Source organism: Cuculus canorus, chromosome 7 (assembly GCF_017976375.1).
Source record: "Cuculus canorus isolate bCucCan1 chromosome 7, bCucCan1.pri, whole genome shotgun sequence".
Classification (NCBI taxonomy): Eukaryota; Metazoa; Chordata; class Aves; order Cuculiformes; family Cuculidae; genus Cuculus; species Cuculus canorus.
Window position 1 is genome coordinate 11,489,877 of NC_071407.1, and position 23,539 is coordinate 11,513,415.

Consider the following 23,539-nt stretch of genomic DNA (forward strand, 5'->3'; position numbering starts at 1 on the left):
TTGTATAGGCATTCAAATGAAGCTGAAACTATGAAGGATTTCTTATGTGACAGAAAACTTTGGCTGGGAAAATTAATCTCTTGAGAACAGAAGGAGCGGTGGTAGGTCTTGACTGGGATAATGACCCTGCAAGGGGCATTGTATTAGAATTGGTGAGTCATTCAGTTTCTCATTAGTTGGTATGTGTAACCTTGCTTTCAAAGTCAGATGTTAAATGAAGAAATGTTTCTCTGTCTTCTTGGATGATATATAGATTACGAAGCGTAAGTTTTCGGTATGGTGAGTTTGATGAGTATGCAGGTAGCCGAGTCATCCACTGACACTGGGGAGTACAGAGCTTGTTGGAACTGGGTAGGACTGCTTTCTTACACATCAGATTCAACAGCCAGATGAACAATTCAACGGCCTCGTAAGAGCCAGATTTTTGACTGGGAAGATCTCAGGGAAAGTATGGTATTTGTAAGGAAAACAAATTGTGCATGGTACAGTTTTATTAAAATGCATATACAAGTAAAATACTTTATTAAAACTATTAACAGCTCAATTCATTTGTCCTAAAAGTGTGAATTTATGTCAGAGGATCTGAACTTCATAACTCAGTCAAAACCAGATAGACAAACGGAGTCCTGGAGGTCACAATCTCATAGTGTTGGTGATTACATCAGAATTAATCAGATTTCTCTGATGCCTACAGAACTTTAGGCCCTCAAAGCTCATATTGAAGCTATTGGTTTTGAAATTTGTAAAATGAATATGAACTAATAAAATAAAAAGTATAAAGCCAAATGAGACTGCTGGTAAATTAAAGAGAGAGGTGAATCCTCAGTTGTGTCATTTGTTTTAGCTCCATAAAAGTGAATCAAGGTCTGAAGTTTTATAGCACTTGTGACTCCCACACAATCCCTTTAGGAGAGGTGTTTTACGGATGAGTCTGTATGTTACATGTTAAAGTTTCTCTATAGTTTTTCAGTGGAGATAAGCAACCTTTATCTATAAAATGGTGAGAAGATTGTGTTCTTTACAGTATTTCTTTATTAGAGATATTGCTTACTAAGACATGTCCATTGGAAGAACTGTTGAAGGAGCTGATTACCTTCTAGATTCCTTTTTTGGTAATCCAATTATATAAGCTATGTATAAGATGTATTTATATGTGTTTTATGTCTGTATTACATACATTTTAATACTGACTTTGTTGGTATTAATGCTGGTTTTCAAATATGATGGTATTTCAGTTTTCTTCTGCATTTTTATTAGACTTCAGGAAAGTTATCCTTACAAACAACATTTTTTTGTTTTTAAAAATATCTATATGTAAAAGAATGTTTTTACTGCCTGAGATTAAAGGCGTTATCAATTACCTTATCCAGAAATGCAAAAAAAAAAAAAAAAAGTCTAAAAAGTCTAGTCTTTTAGCCCTAGAAAGATCAGGAAATTAGGCAGGAAAGAGGAGATTACATAGCAACTGTATCCTGCTGTTACACAGCTATCTCAAAGGCTTTTAAGATGAAGCTTGTGCCATCATTATGAAGTACCTGAACAGTTCTTGTGCCTCTCACACAGGTTTGGATTTCAGTTGTCGGCTTTTCCTACTCCAAAAAATAGTAGTGTCATGTTATGAGAGGACTCTTTCTATAGATGGGAGATTGCCTTGCAGTTCAGAGTGTTTATTGGGATCCCTGCTCAGCCTCAGAAGGTATTTGTAACCTCAGGACAGCCTTTCCTTTTCCCTTGCATTTCTGTTTTCCCATCTAATAGAGGTAAGTGGTAGGTTTCTACTTCACAGAATGTTAGGATTTAAAAAAGCAAAACAAAGCAAAACCAGACTGTTAATGAATGTTAAGTACTCAGAAAAATGAGAAGAGAAGAGAAGAGAAGAGAAGAGAAGAGAAGAGAAGAGAAGAGAAGAGAAGAGAAGAGAAGAGAAGAGAAGAGAATTATTTCCTGATAGACAAGGGTCAGATCTGAGAGATCAATGTAGAATTTATACTTCTTACAGTTTTGTCTCAGTGGAAACAGAAATGTCAGATCGCTACTTGTCCCTCAGATGAAAACATACATTGAAATTGTAATAAGTTCCTTTTCTATTTGCTGTGGAGAAAGAAGTGTAGCAAAGACATTATCTAATTTCAATCTAATAATGAAAATTGTCGTCAGACAGTGGTGCTTGCCAAAGAAAATAAAATGTCATCTCTGAAGGGACAGCATGCATGAGTTGTCACAAGAAGTCCCAGGAGAGAGAGGGCTTTTGTAACAACAACAAAATATGATGCTGGGTTTAAAAAATATCCATACAAGGACTATAGTTGCTAAATGGGGAAAAATAATCCCAGCTGTATCATCATGGATATTTGACAAAAACCTAGCCTCCAAATATTATTGGTTTTTTTTTGTTCTGGTCCAACTAAATAAACTGAGTCTGAAATGAATAATACTAAGAATAAAACATATGAAAAATTCCTTGCTGCAAAGGATTTTTTTTTAATTTCTCTGGGAAGTGATACATGAAGTGAGGAATTCACCCTTTGCTAAAGATACATTAGGGCTGCTTGTTCTGCTGTGAGTCAGTAAAGGCTGAGATTGGTGCTGAGATAATGGCAATGGACTAAAAACATTCTAAAGCCTGGTTATTAAAGTGGCTCATCAAAGGCAATGAGAGCTCTGGGTATGGGTTCCCAGGGAGCTGTTGCCTGTTCTCTCCAGCCTCCTGGGCACTGGCTTCTAATTTGAGAGGCCAGTCTTGACAGTAGAATCGCTATATCCATTTCTTCCCTTTAAAACAAACTTACGAAGTCTAACATTTCTCCATGTTTTGCCTAAATCACCTGTCTCATTCTAAAAGAAAGCAGGGTCCCTAAGGTGCTGGGCAGCACCCCAGCTTCTGCTCTGCTGAGGAAGCTGCTGGAGGCACCAGGTGAACAGCCCCCCTGTGAAGAGCAGTGCTGAAAGAGCCGGAGGGAATCTGTGGTACTGGGGCCATCTGACCGCCTGGCACTGCTGCGGGACTGGAGCACGAAGAAGGATACTACACCAGCACAGAGGAAGCTTTTCAGGCCGTAATTAATTCGTTCTGGATACTGTTATTATCACCAGCAAATTCAGAGAGGAGATAACCTACTGAAAGGCTCAGGGAAACTAGAGGGGGAGTAGAGTAAGAGATACCAAAGGAGGAAACCGAGATTTACTGTGGTGATTTCAGCCATGTGAACAACAGCGTCCTTGGAAACCTTGCATCCTATATATCCCTGGTCAGGAAACACAGAGGTGTTTACTGAGTTGTTTGGATTGCTCCCTGTTCTTAATTACAGGATGATCTGAACTTTATTAAAACTTAAATTGCTGTGTGTCAAAGACATATTACTTGGCACTGAAGAAATTACTTTATCATGAAAGGGAAAATCAGAGAGAGAGAGAGAGAGACTGACAGTAGCTTATTGTTATTATGTTTTTGTTTCTAGTGCAATTACAAAAGCAGTTCTAGAAATGGATTTTGAATGTGAAGGAGGAAAAATACCTCCTGTAATGGCAAAGTTCTTGATTAGGTCACCTCAAAGCATTTTACAAAAGTAATATAAATGTTCCAAAATATTTTCTTTAATTTTCAAAAACAAAATTCTTGTTAAGTATACTTAGGGTCTCCTCTACTAAATTTTCAAATAAATGTGTATCTAGAATCTCCTACTCAAGGAAAAAATAGCAGACTCACCACTGAAGTTTTAAAAGCAGATGCCTTTCTATCAGCAAAGCAAAACTGTTTTGTCTTTTCTTACCCTTGTTGTCGTCCATCCCCTATGCCTTCTTCCCTCTCTCTTCTTTGACAGTGCTTAAGAGCCAAGGAGATGAGAAAAAGAGGTGAATTTTTAAGTTTCATATTTTAAAGTAGATTTCAACATATATCAGTCTACTGTTTACCGGAAAGCTATTGTAATTAGTTTCTCCACATCCTTCCAAGGTTTTACGGCAGTGAAGCTGAGGGATGTAAGAGTTTGCATTGGGAATGTAATGCACAGTAAGAAGTAGATCTCTTCATCGGTAGATGTTTCTTGCATCCCAATCTCTTAATTCTTAAAATACATTAAAGTCATCTTTCTGATCAACGCAAAGCTTTAAAATCAGCTTCTCAGTTATTCTCACAGGCATCCATCTTTCTCTTCAGTGCCAATCTACTACCACGACAGTGGATTTGCTAAAAAAAAAAAAATAGTCAAGATTTGCACATCAAAATTCAGATTGCATTTTACGCAAGATCCCTAAACTGGTGTCATGAAAAGGCAAATCACATTTCAAAAAAGGGGTCCAACCATCTTTCTTGTCAGAAAAGGTGACTGAGGAAGTCAGGAAAAAGAGGAGAAATAGGATGAATCATCAAGAAAACTATAGGGCTGACTGCCTCAGTGTTTCCATATGAGAAATTTGAAGTTAAATAAAGCAAAGGAAAGACAGAAGCCAAGTGATCCTTCCCTGTACTGTCCCTCTGAGAATTACCTGATGGCAGCATTTATGGAGAGCAGCTGTTTATAAGTGTTCAATAGCAGTAACATTTGTATATCATTCCACAAAGATGTGTCAAAGTTTTTATAATACCCATAACGTGCCTTTTTGCTGACCTTTCTCAGTCTGATTTGGTATTTATTGTGGAAAGATTTTCTGAAATGATTGATGTATTTGGTTATTGTTTGTGTAACCAGACAAGAAAAAGGTGTCACGTTTGCAGGAGAAGGACAGCAGGAACACAGGAAGAATTGCAGGTTTCCATGATACGAGTAGCTCGTTCAGTTCTGCAAGAGAAGTCTGGACGCATTAGAGCACTTTTTCTGGTGCCAAATTGAACAAGCTGTCTAGATTACACTACTGGTAACTGGAAAGGGAATGGCCTTCTAACATAATATCAAGGAAAGCAATCATGCCTGTCTTTTGTGAGAGCCAAGCTAGGATATCAGACTGCTGTGTTATGCTGTATATTTGGTGTCCACCATGAGTTTAAAGAAGTAATCAACAGCTTTCCCACACTACACAGTTTTATTACCTGGGAGTGCCATGAAGACGTAGGTGATGGGTTTTCAGTCACAGCAGGTTGTTGGATGTACTGAGACAGTGGTCCCTCAGGTAATACCAGTTGTGACCCATGTTGCACTGCTTGGTTTTGCCTCTGCCGATAAAAGGTATTGCAGAGACTTTTCAGCTTCCCCGTGAGTGTTCCTTTGAGACTGGAGGAAGTAAAAGTACAAGTCACTGTCTTACAAGTTTTGTGTTTTACTGTGATTCGTGACTGTTTGTTTTTGTCCCCAGCTATTCAGTTCCGTGGAGTTTGGCAGAAGATGGCTGCTTCTTCACGAGGGAGTTGCACCAAACAGGTTCTACTGGTAAGGGCAAAACCTCTTCCTAAGTTCCTAGGCATGGATTCCTTATATGTACAGAGATGTTGAAATGAGTGATTGAAGGCAACATGGTTCGATGCAATCAGCACTGCTGACTTGTTGAGATTAATTTAGAACTGGTGTGAAAGGGATGCTGTTCCTCCTGTTATGTGTTTATACAGCACTGAAATGGGATCTTTGATCTAAGAATAATTCACAACTGAAAAATCATAGAATCACAGAATCAAAGAATAGTTAGGGTTGGAAGGGACCTTAAAGATCATCTAGTTCCAACTCCCCTGCCATGGGCAGGGACACCTCCCACTAAATCAGGCTGCCCAAAGCCCCATCCAACCTGGCCTTGAACACCTCCAGGGATGGGGCAGACACAACCTCCCTGGGGAATCTATTCCAGCGTCTCACCACACTCATGGTGAAGAAATCCTTCCTAATGTCCAGTCTAAATCTGCCCCTCTCCAGTTTATACCCATTCCCCCTGGTCCTATCCCCACAAGTCTTTATGAATAGCCCCTCTCCAGCTTTCCTGTAGCCCCTTCAGGCACTGGAAGGTCACTATAAGGTCTCCTCTGAGCCTTCTCTTCTCCAGGCTGAACAAGCCCAACTCTCTCAGTCTGTCCTCGTAGCAAAGGTGCTCCAGCCCTCTGATCATCTTTGTAGCCCTGCTCTGGACCAGTTCCAATAGCTCCATATTCTTCTGATGTTGAGGATTCCAGAACTGGACACAGTACTCCAGAGGAGGTCTCACAAGAGAGGAATAAAGGGGCAGAATCCCCTCCCTCACCCTGCTGGCCACACTTCTTTTGATGCAGCTCAGGACGTGGTCGGCCTTCTGGGCTGTGAGCGCACATTGCCGGCTCTTGTCAAGCCGGCCGACATCGACCAACACCCCCAAGTGCTTCTCTGCAGGGCTGCTCTCAATCACATCCTCCCCCATCGTATACTGAGAATGGGGATTGCCCCAACCCAGGTGCAGGAATATATATATTAAAAAAAATGCTGAATAATAGAATAAAGAAAACATTGATTTGGAAGGGAAAGTTCTGCAATTTCCTGTAAATATTTTGAGTTCAAGTGCAACTCTGACACAATTTTGTTTGCTTTTGCATCAAACACAAAGAAGAGATCATTCTGGTCCTGCTGCCAGTGGGGGCCAAAGACTTAAGTCTTGGAGGATACCAGCATTTCTGCTATGGGTAACAGGGAACGTCCTTCAGTGGCTGGTCTTATGCTTCTAACTGCTGTTAGACATATTTCAGTCCTTGGAAGAGAGCAAGTTAATGAGCATTGAACTAGGCACATAATGCTCATTATGAGCTTAAATCACACTGCAATATTGCTTCTGAGCAGCGGTACAAGATTGCCAGTCAGATTTCAAACTGTATGAATCAGTCGTGTGTAAGTTCTTCTTTGCTGAATCTCGAAGATCAGTCAGTTACAGAAATGGCAAAATGTTTGGAAGTTTTATGCTCAAGTTGCCCTAGAGAAGTATCATAGCTCTTTGTCAGTAATGCAAGTTTAAGTCTTTGCTGCATTAACCTCTGCTATACAATTTGTATCTGAATTCACTTGGGGCCATAGCCTACATGGTTAGGATAGAATCTGAGCATCTCACAATTTTTAGTATATGAGAGTGTCTGTAATGGATGACTTGACTTCGGATTCAAACACCTGTAGTGACCACAGGTACTGCAAAAGAACTCCTAGATATAGGTCCCAACTTTATTCTGGAGTTCTTCACTGTTAGTGAATTCCTTTGTATTTTGAGTCTCATCTCCTTCCGTTTTAGTCATCAAAGATTTGCCCAGCAAGTCTGGTGAACTGATTCTCTTCTCATGATTCTGATTGCAGGCAGATCAAAGGTTGGCCCATGTCCTGTGAATATGGCCTTTAAAAGAGAAGTTTTTGATTAATTAGTCATCTTGAATTCAGGAGGAGCTGAAGAAGCTTCTAAAATCTAAGTTTGTGCCAAACCCACAGGTTCTTAACATATCAAGATTCAGGAGTGGTGTAGTCAAATATTTTCTTTTAATTTATTAAAGAAGTATTAGCTCTAGGTCAAATTTACTTCCAAAGTTGAACTTATGTTTGGTCTACAAAGGATGTAGCAGAGGTTTTATTTGCTACTCCTGCTTTTTAATCCTTTCTCAGAACTTGTGTTAGCTGAAGCTTTTACAAACTAAATTCCATTTTTATCTTAAACTTGTTTTTTGTGTGACTGTCTGTATAAACAGGCACATAGATATTTTTATCACTTCTAATTCTTTCCTACAGGACTCCTAACAGGATTTCAAAATGTCAGATGCAAACACACAGCCCCATACATCTCTTTTATTATTTTTTTTTTCTGTGCTAATAAAAGCAGAAAAGTCCTAGAAATCTAGGGACCTAGTCTTTGAGACATCCAATAAAATTGTACTCACTGAAGAGGGTTAGAGAGCTGGAAAGAATGTCCCTGTTCCTGGAGCCCTGTCTCCTGCACTGCACTCCAAACCTTTTTAAAGTTTTCCATCATTACTTACAGTAGTGGTTTAGTGGGAGTTGAGCTGGTAGATGCCTGCAACAAGAATAATGATGAAAATTATCATTTTCCCTTTCCATGGAGCTCAAACTTTGAGTGACTCTTAGAACCTAACAAATAAGAGAACTCGGGCTTGGAGCTTCAAATGCAAAGTGCAAGCTGAAAAGATGAAAAGATGTTCCGACCACCCATCTAATTCCCTACAGCCATAAACAAAACATGAAACCACAAGCCTGTATTTTCACCTTGAACAAAATGTCCCTTGCATAACACACCTCAGTGTAAGCTTGACTGTACTTCTGCTATCAAAAGTAAAAATAATACAACTTGTGGAGACAGTGTTGCATCTTGTTCTGGCTTATTTATTATGATCATCATCACCTTGAACAAAAAAATACTCTTAGCTGCAATTATATGGACACTCTTTGCCCTTGAAACATTCCATAGTAGAAAACAGAGCTGTGCATGTGTGATTGAGAACCTGTACAGGACAAAGAGCAACACCGGGCTTTTCTATGCATTTCCATTTCTGTTCAGCCAAGTACCTGAGGACAAAATAGGCACTACAGTGCTGAATCAGAGGGGCAGCCCTTTGCACTTGGAGCATGCCCATGGCTAACTCCCTGTGCAAGAAAAGCAAAATAGAACCGGGACATAAAAGGACGCAGATGTACAGTTGAAGTTCAGACTTTCACAGCAACATCTCTGTAGCCAGTGCTGAGGTACAAGTTGGGTAGAGTTTGGCATAGTACCCTGTTGTTTCTCTGGGCTTTTTTCAATTAATTATTATACATTTAGTCTTAGAAATATGCACAGTTTAATCAACCTGAAAAGTCAGAATGACTTCCAGTTATTCTTAAGAGCAGAAATGAATAGTGAAGGAAAATGTCCAGAAGTCGCAGCTTTTCAAGGGGAGCAGACTGTGGGGATAATCTCTCATGTTCCTGCTGCTTTCTCTGGTTCAAATGGGTTTGAGGGCATCATCCAGGACAAAGCTGTGTTGTGCAGAGAATGAAGGCTATATTCTGATATCTAAGGAAGGCTAAGGAGTTGCTTTAATACAGACTTCTTCCAGGACAAGCTAAAGTGGGACTTCCGTAAGATCAGGAAGACCCAAAGCAAAGCCTTTGGCATTAAGCCTTCTCGAGGCTGCATTTACTTAACGCTGCTTCTTTTGACAGGCAAAGAACATTTGCAAGACTTTAAAGACTTTTAAATGGATTTGAATGGTTGATGAAAGCAGAGATATATTTTCCTGATTGCTGTCTGATATTTTAGTTGCTATTTTACTCTGTCATGTGGTCTTGTAAATAGTTTGTGGGTCATTTTAAGTCTTGTGAACTAACACCACTGAGATTGTTAGTTTTACTCTTCAGAAGGCTATGCCTGCAAGTGCTGTCAAAGAAACTGTAGTGGCATTTACAGCTGCATTTCTTATATCTGTTTCCAAGAGATTTTTCTTTTTTATTTGCTTATTTTTGGCTGCTCTGTGAAACACCCCCTCCTACTACCATACCAGGGAAATCTAAACCCCTGAAGAGCACCATTAAAGCAATCTGCTGATGCCTACTGCAAAACTCTGAGGAAATGTTCTGTGTAGAGACAACTTGACTCCTTGTAGCTCATATATATTTTGTATGTTGTATTAAGAAGAGTCATTTACATGGAAATAGAATCTTTGTTTATTCAGAGTTCCTGTGTTCCACCTTTTCATACTTCCACCTGCAGCTCTGAGGGATGCCCTGATGTCCACATTTGTGATGAGAGCAATTGTAATGTTATTCTGTGGAGGAAGATACCAGATGGGGAATGAGCAGATAAACTCAAACCTGACTGGAGTTTTCTTACCTTAAAAAAACCCAGAACCAACCCAAAGCAAAATAAAAGGAGAGAAAAAGGGATCTGTAATTCTTTACCTCTTTAAACAGTTGTAAGGACACAATTGTGTGGGCAGACTTAAGTGAAGGGCTGCTGTAAAACTGACACTTCTAATAATTGCTTTAATTTGGGTATCTTACGACATATCTGTTTGCATAATCTAGATAAGTGAAAGTGGTACACTGAGGAAAGCATAGTTCACTCAGAGTCAACCGTATGTTACGCGTCTGATGAGAACAAGAGGGAACGGCCTCAAGCTCCGCCAGGGGAGGTTCAGGCTGGACATCAGGAAAAAATTTTTCACGGAAAGGGTCATTGGGCACTGGAACAGCTGCCCAGGGAGGGGATTGAGTCACCTTCCCTGGAGGTGTTTAAGGGATGGGTGGATGAGGTGCTGAGGGGCATGGTTTAGGGAGTGTTAGGAATGGTTGGACTCGATGATCCAGTGGGTCCTTTTCAACCTGGTGATTCTGTGATTCTATGAATACACACTGCATACAACACCAAGGCACTGCAGTTCCTCACTGTATCAACAGTTTTCATGTTTTTCATTATTTCTCTGGCAAGTTCTTGAAATTTGACTGTTAAATGTACTGTGACAGCAAAATGCATGAAAGTTATCAAGGTGCTTAGTAATTCTGGAACTGTGCTCTATGAAAATACCCTAATTACTTGGAAGGAGTATTCTAAGCAATATTAGTTCAGCAAGGTAATACAGAAACAGCAAATTAATATACATGGGTTGCTGCTCATAGCACAGTGTTTACTAATGTAGTTGGCATTAGGGGAAGAGAACGAAGTAGATGCTGGTTGTAAGAGTTGGATAAATGCTTTATCTAAATAATTTTGAGTTTATTTGTGTGATACTTGGTAATTTTCAGCATACATTCCTATGGTGGAATTTTACTGGCAATGACACTGATTTGTAGCAAATAGAATTGTGAATGGAATTGATCAATCAGTCATACTGGGAATTACTTCACTTATTTTTCTTACTTTTTAAAGTGGTCTAGTGATCTAGTCAAACTTCAGTCATGATATCTTGTGATTTGCAAATCCAAATACTCATGACCAGCCACTGCAAAAAAAAAAACAGTCAGAGTTTATGTAGTTTGGTATGGCCAAAATACCGATTTTTATTTTAGTCAACAGATCAAATCATGTCTTTCAACCAGGAATTAATTTCTGAAAGTCAGTAAGTCAAGGTGTCACAATAAAAACTGGCTGTAAAAAAAAATGAAAGCAATAAGTTAAAAGGCACATTAAAATGTCTGCAAAATGCAATGTTTTGTAATCAAAATGAGACATTTTCTGAAAAGATTCTCAGATAATTCTATTCATAACATAACCTTGAAAAACTTAGTGGGCAGGAGGGGAATAAAACCAAATAATAAAAGTATCTTAAAAAGTAGCATAAAATGAACACTAGAAAAGCCCAACTACTAAATTATATCATCAAGTTATAATCATTAACTCAGTGCTATTGATTTTATTTTTTTTTTACTTATTTGATTATCGCATCCAGACGCACATGGAGCGTATAGGAGAAATACGAAAGAAATACCACTCTGTACTTCAAGAAGATCACAGAGCTTTAATAATGAGAGGGCTGAAATACCTCTCCTATGAGGACAGGCTGAGAAAGTTGAGGTTTTTCAGCCTAGAAAAGGCTCTGAGACCTTATTGCAGCCTTTCAATACTTACAGGGGGCTTATAAAAAAAATGGAGAGACTGTAGTGGTGCAGAGACTGTAGTCATAGGCCAAGGGAGAACAGCTTTAAACTTAAATAGGGTAGATTTATATTAGGCATAAGTAAGAAATTCTTTACTCTGAAAGTGTTGAGACAGTTGCCCAGATAAGTCATCAATGCTCCATCCCTGAGAGTGTTCAAGGTCAGGATGTGTGGAGCTTTGAACAACAAGATGTAGTGAACAATGTCCTTGCCTGTGGGGAGGTATCAGACTAGATGACCTCTAAAGGTCCTTTCCAACCCAAACCATTCTGTTCTTCTAAGTTGACTGTCTTAATTAGACAAAAAAATATAGCTCAGGGCTTTCATGCACTACATAGGTGTAACAGGCTGATTAGAAGAACATATCATAGTATATTTCATTTCCAATAGTGTCATGTGTCCATTAATTGTTTCATGAAGAAATTACAGGAGATATGTCCGTTTGGTGAAGACATATTGCTGTCTCCACTCTCTTTTTTTTTTTTTTTTCTGAGTATGAGGAGAAGAAAATGGATGCAAACATTGTTAAAAAAAAAACCCAAACAACAAAAAAACAGCCAACCAACCTTTCCCCTCAAACAATACAAAGATATGCACACACATTGAAAAGGGGGAAAGATAAACTGATAAGCAGCTGGAAGGACGAATGAATAGATAGGGCTATATTTGTGTTTCTTTTATGAGTAACGGCGAAGAAAGTTAATCTTCAGAGGGGAATTGTAGCGTATATATTTTTTCTTTTCCAGAGGAGGCTAGAGACTGTATTTTAAAACCTCTGACTGTGTTCATTGGAGCAACTCAAAGAGCTGAAAATCAGGGGAAAAAAGTGTCAAGATGCTGTTAAAAACTTCATTATATTCAAGCTGTTGGAGCAAGCCAGGCAAACTGTCCCAGTGTTCTTGTCAGATCTTGGCTTGGTGAGAATTGCACGCCCACCCAGGTGGGCTGAGGCAATTTAAATGGCATGGTATCTGAGCTGTTTACAAATGATGCTCTGTATTGCTGAACAAGACCTTTTAATCACTGCAGGGCAACTGCTGGAGGCAAACAGGAAAGATAGCAATCAAAGGACATTGTGACAGGCTGTCCAGAAAATCATCTGCTTGATCTAACACACAAGCCGTGCCCGATGTGTTGAAGTTTACTAGAAATATAATTAAAATTAGATTTATTTCATAGCTTGAGTGTGGTGGAGATGGGCACATGCCAGAGAAGCACATCACAGAGGGACGATGACAGCTTTCAGGAGATCTGAATTAAGCAATTGACTGATGGGGAATAGCAAGAGTAGTGATTTTTTTCTTGCTTTCCTTTTTTTTTTTTTTATTGAACACCATACGTTTGAGAGAAATTTGGGGAGAAAGAGTGAGGTTCTGAGCCTTTTATAGCAAAGGCCGCTCTTACCTTACTAATGTTTTTTGGCAGCTTCATGGCTGCTAGCCTAAAGATACAGTTGAGCCACAGGCAAGAAACACTGCCATGAACCAGAGTGAAGAGTAAATCTGCAACCGTGCCTTTCCTTGGCCCTTACCATGCTGCTGCTAACATTACTGATGGTGAGTAACACACATTAGAGCACATTGTCACCATTCACTGCCCCTGATATTTACCATTTTGTCACCTTAAAGGTCAGTGTTACATCCTGGCCAGCCAGAGTGCAAGGAAGCATGCTCTCTGTTGACAATATTGACTAAAGATCCCACTGGCTTTTCAACGGATTTAGTGAAAACCTTTGCTTATAGTTCTGAGACAGCTGGACCCTGATGTAGTTCTATCTCTTTGGTACCAATGAAGGCTGAAATCTCTGAGATTTATCCAGGGAATTAGGATTTTATTCCTGTCTGGCTTCCAGAGATACAAACTTGCCTGCCCCATGCTGAGTCATCAAGGACACACAGCATCCTCTTTCTGTTGCTGTTAAAGGCTCATGTAGACTCTTTGGATTTATAATAAGTTTTAGTTCTTAAGAAACTGAAATCCAAATTACGTGTCTTCCTTTCCTGGACAATGCTGAGGAAACTGTCCAAAGTCACAGAGCAGAGGCTGATATCCCTCTGGTCCTCTGAGTCTACGATAACCAGATCCTACTGGTCCCAGTAGTCTCTTGAGAGAACTTGTTACTCATAATCAAATCAAGAATTGTCAGAGCAAAACATAACTCTGCAATTCCAAATCCTCAGTTTGGCAGAGCCCCACCATTTGAGAAAAAAGTTTTCTCAACCCTGTTTGGTTCTTACGGTGACTCTAAAGATGGGGGTAAAATAATAACTCATATGTTCTCCTGTAAGACATAACTGAATAGAATCTTGACCTGACTCCGCCCTCTTCCTCCCCTTACAGTCTTGTCCTCCAGCTGTGAACAGGGAGAAGAGGTGAATAAGCCTTTTGGGATTGAGAAGTCCCAGTCTCATAGATGCATAGATTGATGTGTTTTGGTTTTTCCAATTCAGTTGATTTATCTTAAAAAATCACCCAGAGATACTTTACAAATGAGTACAGACTCTCATGAGCTTCAACTTCTTTCCCATTATCCACTTCCCCTGTTAAAGATGTGCAGAAGTAGGCGGGCATCCATACACCAGCTTCAAAATCGTTTTTTGAGGGTTACTCAGCAGCAGAAGCCTGCAGTGTTGTGCAGGACCCTGGGACATGTCAGTCTTCAACAGGCGTTGTGCTCAGAAGCTGATTTCTCTGTATGCACTGACAAAGGGCAGCCCTCGAGAAGGTGAGGCAATTTCCTAGTAAAGCTAGCTGTGGATTTGTCTAAATCTATGTCAGGAAAGTTTTGTTGGTATTTTCTGTTATATGTTCAATGAGCAGTACTATCTTACTAGAGCAGACTTTGTATTCTTGCCGTAAATGACTTCCTGACCTCCTCTGGAGCGTATTGACTGGACCACAGCACTACAGGATGCCAGAAACATGCATCTTAGCACAGCAGGAAACTATGATCCTAGTAGACTGTACCAGTAGAGAAGCAGTAGAAGTTTGGTCCATTTTGTCAGGGAGGCAAGTTCAGATGCTATAACTAAAGGCTACCTTCCTCCTTCTCTTCCTTCAAGCCATGTCTTAAAATTCCTCCGATAAATGTGGGACAGGAGGACTATCTTAAAATCAGGATATAATCCTGGTAACTGAATTTTATCCACTTAGTTTCGATCCTCATTTTAAGACATTCCTCCCACTCTAGTGTTACCAGCAATAGATCCCTTCCTCCCTGAGAATTCACACTGATCTGTTGCAGAGTTTTAGCCAAGTTTTCTCTCTGGAGCTTCCCACAGAGAGCTGTGGTATTACTGCAGTGAGGGAGAAGGCTTGGCTTGCTGCTGTCCTCAAAGCTGTGGGATGTGTGTATATCGTAGGGTGGAAGGCTGTGGATAATCCCACTCTAGGGTTGTAAATAATAATGGTGAGATTGGAAGTGACTCCCCATGGCCTGGAAATCACACCACTACCCTCATTTTCATGCTCATCCGGTTTGGTATTAGCAGCAACAACCACCTGTTTTTCTAGTTCAGTGTTGTGAGGTGACACAACTAGGAGAAGCTGCACTTTACTCACTGCACTGCTAGTTTTCACCAGTTCTAGAGAAGAAGTAACAAACCTAGTAAAGCGTACCGTAGGATGGATTTGGTCCAGTGGCTGCCAGTTGAATTGAACAAAATCATATCATTGCATCTAATTGATGAGAAAGAATAGTTCAGAAATGTAACAGGGAAAATCTAATTAGATTATTGTCAGGGGAGAACTATTGGCCAGATACGAAGAAACAAAGTACTGATTTATGCTTATTTAGAATATGGCCCTTTGTTTCTAAAACATGTCAGGAGAATATGGTTAAGCGATGTTGAAACTAGAAAGCAATTTTTAAAGTACATTTCAGGATAGTAAAATCTGTGAAATTTCACATAATAGGGACTGACTAAAGAAACAAGAGGAATTCTCTCCCACACTAAGCTCTCTTGGGTAGAATCATTGACCTCTGCAAGCAAACTAGGAGCAGAAAGTATTTGCAAAGTCCTTGTGGAAACAGTATGGTAGTAAAAGAAAAAGGAGCCTAGAGAACTCTCAGGCACTATTTTTGTCTCTGCCACATAACAACTCAAATCAATGAGGTCTCTATGCTCGTCACCTAATCAGTGGAGTTTATCTATAAAGCTGAGAAGAAAAATTTTATTCGACCCCTTATTCTCTCTTGTCCTGCTGGTCTTGTACTTTTCCATAGGTCTTGAACAAATTGGTAGCATGCAGGGAAGGTTACTTAAAGGTTGATTGTCAAGTACTTTTGTATCTTTGGACAAAAAGCTCCCTGTTCAGTACTACATGTTACTATTTTTATGAATGGCAATTAGGATTTAGAGTATTATAGAAGCATCAGTGGAACCAAAAATTTGATGCTACTGAGGACTCCTTGAACGTCATCCACTGTTGTTATTTTCATCATGTCCTTTAAAACAGAACTGAAAACCTGCCATTCACTAGTTGGAATAAGCTGTTGATTTTTTAACATGAAGTGGCAGGATGTGTTCCAGAGGCACTGAGGGAGCTGGTTTTGCCTTGGCAAGATTTACTGCAAGGGATTCGTGTGAATACTGAGGCTAAAGGGAGATAAATCCCCAAAGGCAAATTTTACGAATAATTGAATTACAAAACCATTATCATGTGCTGAACAGAGCAACTTTATAGCTTTATTGTGATAGGATAAAGAATACTTATGTTCATGGGGCAACTTGGACATAAGGATCTCTCAGAGTATGTTTTCTCTCCCACCTCTATCGCAGCTAATTTGTGTTTCTGTGTAATGCAGTATATGTGGAGATGGAGGTGTGCTCTAATCAGAGCTGTGAAGAAGGAATAGTGAACATCAGAAGCCATCTCAAAATAAATAGTGTTAAGCACAAGGTCATCTGCAAATGTGACTGAATTCTAATGTCCAAAAAGAGAATTGGGACAGTTTGGGGGAAAGGAAGAGAGGGCATGGAGGCAAATGAACATTTTTAATGAGGAGGGGTCAAACCGGATTTTCCAAGCTATGTATCACTTTTCTGTTTGGTATTGCATTGTAGCCACTTCTAACCAACTCTGAGTCCATGTTGATAAGCTCAAAATGGCCAATATCATATAGGTCTCATTTCACTAGCCTTAATAGAGTCATGCTGTTATTTGTCGTTTATCTGCCATCAAGAATGAACAACATTTTGACTGGTTGTGTCTGTGAAAAGAGCACAGTAGCATTTCTGTTTTTCCAGCCTTTCATTCTGGGCCATTTGCATTGAAGATTCTGTAAAATAATGTTGTCTGTTATTGCTTAGCTTAAAGGACCGTTGGTTTTGGCTGCTGTGTGAATGTGTGGTACAAGGAATACATATGAAAATTCTGCCATACAGTTTCTTGGTGCATGTAGTCCTAGACATGGTACAATTGTGTCTGAAGTCAAGTATCCAAAAACAAAGGCACCCAAAGCTACTTTCTAGAATGCACAAACCCTTGAGATGGAGCCCTTATTGTCTGGTCCTTGAAGTTCTTTGATTATAAAAAAAAAAGGTAGTTTGAGATGAAGTGCACTCAGTGGAAGCTTTTGCTGTCTTCACAATGATGCCTTTTTTTCAGTTCTGAGTGGTCTGCCTTACAAGCCTCATCAGTTCCCAGTATCCCTAAACAATTTCTTTTGTCCCTAGAAGTTCAAAAAGATAGAAGAGGTGGAAACCTCAGGATAACAGGGTCTCTATTGAATTTCCTTGGCTCAGAAGAGCTTTTGGGACAAGGAAGCCAAGGTTTTAGAAATGTTTCAGAGAGAGAGAGAGATGACAAGGGGTCGGTCACTACAGAAATATGCCAGCTAGCATTTACTGTGCAACGGGCAGTGCCAGGCTGCTTTTGTTCAGTTCAGTGTGGTTCTAAACCAGAGGATGATTTGGGGTCTTTTCCCTGTGCTGCTTCTCACGGTGGATGTAGAATCTGCATTCAGAGCAATTACTGAGCTGTAGGCACTGAGATTGATTTGCAGAGCTCTCCAGTGCAGACTACTTTAACAGGCTTGATGATGATTAAAATTTTAGGAAGGAAATTTGTAATAGGACTAGGGGAGTCCTACATTTTCCATAATGTGAGAATCCCCTGCCTAAAGGCAGTGACGTCACTGCCTTGTATGTACCCCCTTTGGCTTTTTTAAATCCTCATTTTCCCAAAAGATTTTTCTTTCCTGTGTTTCTTTTTTCAAAACATTCAGACAATTGTACCAACGAAACACAAAAAGCTAATCACAAAAATACAATAGGCACCATTCAGCAGAAAGTGCTGCAAGCATATCCCTGGTGTACTGAAATTTCAGGGAGTATTACAGAAAGCCTGAGATTAAAAGGACGGACAAAGGGCATGCTGGCATTTTACCATGAAGTGAAAACATGGACTATGGCAAGGAGAAAAAATTGTGGGATATACGAGTGATTGGTCTTTGAGAATGGATTCTCAAAGGGAATAAGAGAATTGAAAAAATATGAGAAGAAAGTGCTGCCAGCATTGCTAACAAAAGTTGCTCAGAAGAGGGCATGGCAATGTTTTGGACTGCTGTTTATGTTTAGAGAAATTTCTGAGATAAATCAGTAATTGGCTGGGTCCCAGAGCGTTGTGTATCTGTACGCCTGTTCTTTGCAGGGTGCTTGGTTCATAAACTAATGGATGCACAGCAGTTTTCCTTGTTTAGCTTGTGAAATGTACATTGACCAGCTTGCATTGACCCTGTGCACAAAAGGTATTGGAGTGGGCAGTTGTATCAAGTTAGAAACACTAAATTTGAGGCTTTGGTGGTAAATAGGGCAAATCCAGCATGTAGTTTCCTTCCTCCATGTGTAAAGCTTATATTTATTGATCATGCTGGTTTTGGTAAGAATCTTCAAATTCCATCATCAGTCGAGGCTGGAATTTCTTTGTAATCAATTGAGTTTGTTTGTTTTGTTTCATATTCTTAACACTGTTACATTGTAGTACTCAGGCTTGAAGAATGATATTGTCTGCCTCAGCTTCTAAGGAGGATTATTTTTCCCTTCAGCCACATGAAAAAGCTAAGAAAACCCACTGATGGTGTATCTGGGTGCTCAGTAATGTTGTGATAGATCTGCTTGACACAATGAAAATTTAAGATTTCTGATGTATATTCCACGGCTCCTAACACCTTGCTTCCAGTAGATGCTTTAATAACTGTTTGTCTTGTCTTCCTAAAGAATGTGTGTTCTCAGGTGCATTGCAAACAAGAGCATGGTATTCATCTACTGTATATGCTCATTGGGGTCAATATTGCATTTTGGAATGCCTCCTAGGCTTTTTACATGACATGTAGTTAATAAAGCCAAGGTAAACTATATAAAACATTGTTCTCTCAGAAAGAAAGTACTACAGGATATTCTCTTTCCCTTTTACTTACATCTATAGTTTGTCTGTAATTCGTGTTTTGAAATGTAGATTATAAACATATTTCAAGTCTGTTATGTTCTCTGCTTTGGGACCTTTATGTGATCACATGTGGATGCCTGTAGTGTAGGTGTCTGGACATCTTACATTCAGTGGAGTGAAACAGGCCTTTCTAGGATAAAGTTTGTCTTCTCATTACATCATATCTAAGACCATTCAGGTGAACCACAGTACAAAACTGCCCGTTTCTCCTCACTGCCTGCAAAGAGAGTTGAGTCTGATTAGCTCAGAGTTAAGTATCTATAGTGTATAACTGGGTAAGATGAATATTACCTTATAAGGCTTTTCAAGTGGTATGAAGGAACGTGTAGAGAAATATCACAGGGCTGGTATAGAAAAAGACAGCATAATACAAAAAAATGTGACATGAAAAAAATCTGGTCAGTAAACTTTCAGCAGAATCTATATGAGAGTGGTATGTTTCTGGATGTCAGATGTGTATGGCTAATACTGATTTGAGCAAACACGTATTTGTATTTTTCCTGTCCTTTGCAACTGATTGTTCATGTTATCATTTAATATTATGGGCCTGACTGTGACCTTGTGCTGTCACAAGTAAATTAAGCCTATTGTATATCAAAGCAATGGAATGTGTATTTTCCAAGGTAGGAATAAAGATCTAGCACATCGGAAGGCCTGGATATGGTCCTTTCCTGTAACACAGATGTCCTGTTTGACTTTGGGAACTCCCTTCGATTCTCTGAGCCTTAATTTTCATCTTTATTTGTCATCACTTTTTCTAATTTGCAGGGGTTAGGAGATATCAACAGAAAGGAAGCCCTTGAGTAGATGAATCATGTTTATCACCAGTCATGTTTCAGCCACCCTTGTTCTGTACATCCTTGAGACAATGGATGACTTAATTCTACCTTGAGCTAAAGTTTCTGCAATCCCAATACTGGCTGTTGCAGTGTGAGACTAAGTAACGTGCAGGTCACTGTATCTGTAGCCGCCTAACTTTCAGGGCTTGGTGGGTCCAGATATTTATACACTGCTCTTAAGACATTTAAAAGTTTGATATAAATTATGAGTCATATTACAGGTAAAAACAACAGTGACAATCTCTTCCCATCCATCAGTTAGACGCCTCATTCTGAATTAGCTGTCTTTGCCTGAGAAGATGCGATAGAGGTGTTTCGTTGGGTCAAAATAGCACCGTGAGGAGGAAATTCACAAAGAAGCAGACTGTAAACTCAGGCTTTAACTAGGGCAACAAGTTCTTTGCTGGATGAATACCATTGTTATGTGTCTCTAAGAGACAAAGTGTCCAAATCTATGGAATATAATCCTTGTTTCTTTGAAGACTTGACATGGCTGTGTGAGGTCAGAAGGAGGAATGCACTGACAGAACTGTATTTTGTCTTCTGCAATAGCCCAGTTCCAGGTGTGCTTAAAGCCTGCTCGAATAAACAAGAACAGAAAGGAGATATGCCAAATTACAGACTCAGTCCTTCTGGAGTTTTTTTAGAGCTGTTCATCATCGGCATTTATCTATCTTGAACTGAATTGTAACTTGCAAGTCCAGCATTGTGGCCCTAAATCTGCTGACGATGGCAAGCAAAGGAAAAATGCCCTAGGAAGGTACTCCCTTCCCACTCCCTTGGTGTCAGTTATCAGGAAGCAGAGGGTTTTTTAAATGGAAGCTGAATGTTTAAGAGAAAAAGACTTTGCTACAGAAGTTATTAAAAATGGAGGAGAGGTGAAATCAATGCTGACTCTGAGTCTTTTCTGAAACTTCCATTCCCTAGCAAAGGAGGACAAAAAATCTAGCCAGGGAATTGTTACAGATTTTGTCAAGCAAAGCTAAGGATTAATCAGGACACGAGTAGTCTTGTTATTGTTAACATTTTTATAATGGTTATTAGTGAATGCACATGGTGATTAAGGGCTGGAGCTGCCTCTGATTGCAGTCAGTGGGAACTGAATTAAGGTCTAAATCACTGTTTGAACCTTACTTTTGATTTCCTGAAAAATAATGAGGCTTTGAACAGAACAGCATCTAATTTGTCTATCACTGGAAATGAATGTTTCTCTTCCTTCATGCATCCATTAACTTAGAGGTCAGGCAGCTAAAAAGAAACTGGTTGTTTAACCCTTAGCCTTAATCTAGGATTCTGACTTGGATGATAGGATCAAGACCAGAAACAAGACTGATTATCAAAGATTCTGCTGAGGCTGCTGTACAATGGGATTGGCTCATAGCTGCAGTCAGTACTGCTGTAATTCAGACTGTCCATCAAACTGCTGACCATTTTGACCATCCCAGGGAGTTGTTGAAGCCAGCAGTGCCAGCTCAAAGGAAGCTCAACAATGGAAGCCAAGCTTGAGTCCATAAACACCTGATTTGCACTTCTCAGTGTCTTTATGTTGTTGCATGTTAATTCAGAGTGAACAGTCATTTTCTGAGTCAATATGACATTTCTTTTATTAATGGAACATTGTTTTCATTACATCAGAAGTGATAAAATGTCTCAGGATGAAATGGAGTTTTAAAATTTCTTAATTAATGAGGAAATGTTGATCATTAAGAGTGTCAATTAAGCAAATGTGCATAAAATGTCCAATATAAAGGAACAGCTATAATTAGTATGCTGGCAAACACTATTATCCCATCAAAAAATCTTCTATATCCCACCAAGAACTGAAATGCATCCTTCTGACCAAGCTAGGAGGTACATCAAAACGTCAAGAACATTTTGAACAAGAAACAGAACAGAAACAAATCTCCAGGTGGAAAGAAATCAAGTAAAGGGGTCAGAAATAGAGAACTTGTAAGTACAATAGCATTGATTTGATAAAATGGTCAAATTTGTTTCAAAATTTCAAGTTTATTTTAGGGAAAATTACACAATGTTTTTAAGGTTATCAGCTCTTAACTGTGAATTCATATTCATATTATGAATTCATATTCATAATATGAATTTATGTCCAGCTAATTAAGATCTCCTGTGGAATTAATATCTCAAATATCCATGATTATCTGTTGTTTTTAACACCTTTACATCAATCTGTCTTTTACAGGTCTATGATGGGGTCCGGCAGAGAGCCTGATCTCGTGCACCTAGAGGCAAAGACAGTGGATGGTCGTAAGTACCTCAGCTTCCAAATATTGTGGTATTCTGAACTGCCCTCATATTCTTGTAACCACACAACATCATGATGGAAATCTGACTTCTCTTTAGCAATTCAATTATTTAATATGAGAGTCTGACTGTTTCGGGGCAAGTCTGTCAAAAGAGAAGTCATTTCAACTAGGGAAAATGTTGAGATTAACAGTCTGTGAAAGGAGCTGAGATCATGGTAAGGAAGAATAGATGGTAACTAGTAATTGGAGTTAGTTTATACAGTGCTTTTTATTCCTACATGACTTTTGTTCGTAAGAACATGGCATTGGAGAGAAGCTCCTGGGTCAGAGAGTCTAGCTGCTGCTGTTTGACGCAGTACCTAATATCACATCGTTCATAGCTTTACAATTTTAACAGACCAGGGATACTCTGCCTAAGGTACTACCTTTGAAAATATTTCATTTCTTTAACATTGGAATCGTTTTAATGACCAGACGAAGTATATTCTTCACTGTTATTGCTTTTCCTGTCATTGTCCTTCACTTTCATCAGCTCCTCTCCCTCACTGCTTTGCTTCGTGAGGTGCTTTTCTCCTTTCCAGAAGCCTGCAACTCCAAAATATTCTCCTAATTGGCTGTAAATTCTCTCAGGCACCCTAAGCCACCCACTGGCCTTTTCTCCACCTGCCCAGGCTTCCTCAAGTTTTATCTTTGAGCTCCACTTCCTTTGTAGATCATCCTCCACGGATTTCTTTTCCACAAGGCTGGATGCTTCAGGCAGGCAATACGACCACCTGGCTGCCATAGATCTCATCGTTGTAATTCTATATTGTTTCCAATATATGTTCCAATTACAAATGTTTTCCATATTGCAGCTTTGCAATATGTAATTATTAATGATGCAGTCAATTTCCTTTAGAGATGGAGAAAAATCTCCCTTGAGTTGTACCCCTGAACACAGTGGTGTTACTTAAAATGTGTGTTTTGTCATCAGAATCTTAAAAACTGTCTGAAAAAGTAACTGTTAAGTAGTTGGGTTTTTAACTCACTGAAATTTAGCATGAAAGAGAATTTTTTGGAAGATGAATTTTGAAAAGAAACACTTGTGATAGATACCATAAAGTTTTAAAGGCCTTTCCATTTCAAGACATGCAAGATTAGTAAAAGTGAAAGAATGTATTATTTCTATTTCTTATCATTTGTGATCTCTGATTATTATTTCTTCTATCGATTTCACTTACCTGAAGATGGCCACAAGGCTGGGAGCATGAGCCTTTCTATTTCTTGGGACATGCTAAATATGGATGAAATATTCTAAAAGGACAACGTTTATTTCAGCACGAAATATTACTGTTATAAACTATTAAGAATTCAAAGTCCTTAAGGTGGAGCATTGCTATTGATGTTTAAGGAGCGACGTTCTGGTGATGGTTTTGATGGGTGTTTATCAGAGAAAGTGCCATGCTCCAAATGACTTCGATGGTCCGGTTTGAATTCTTAG

The 23,539-nt window shown here is 39.3% G+C and overlaps 1 protein-coding gene across 5 annotated transcripts in view; it reads left to right on the forward strand.

Annotated features, from left to right (window-relative positions):
- The window catches only part of SORCS1 (sortilin related VPS10 domain containing receptor 1), a 371,394-nt gene that overhangs the window by 266,254 nt on the left and 81,601 nt on the right, over nucleotides 1-23,539 (forward strand). For all 5 annotated transcript variants that reach the window (XM_054071880.1, XM_054071875.1, XM_054071876.1 and 2 more), the window contains 2 exons: nucleotides 5,290-5,363; nucleotides 21,996-22,060. In XM_054071880.1, coding sequence (XP_053927855.1) covers nucleotides 5,290-5,363; nucleotides 21,996-22,060 — 139 coding nt within the window. The remainder of the gene's footprint in view (nucleotides 1-5,289; nucleotides 5,364-21,995; nucleotides 22,061-23,539) is intronic.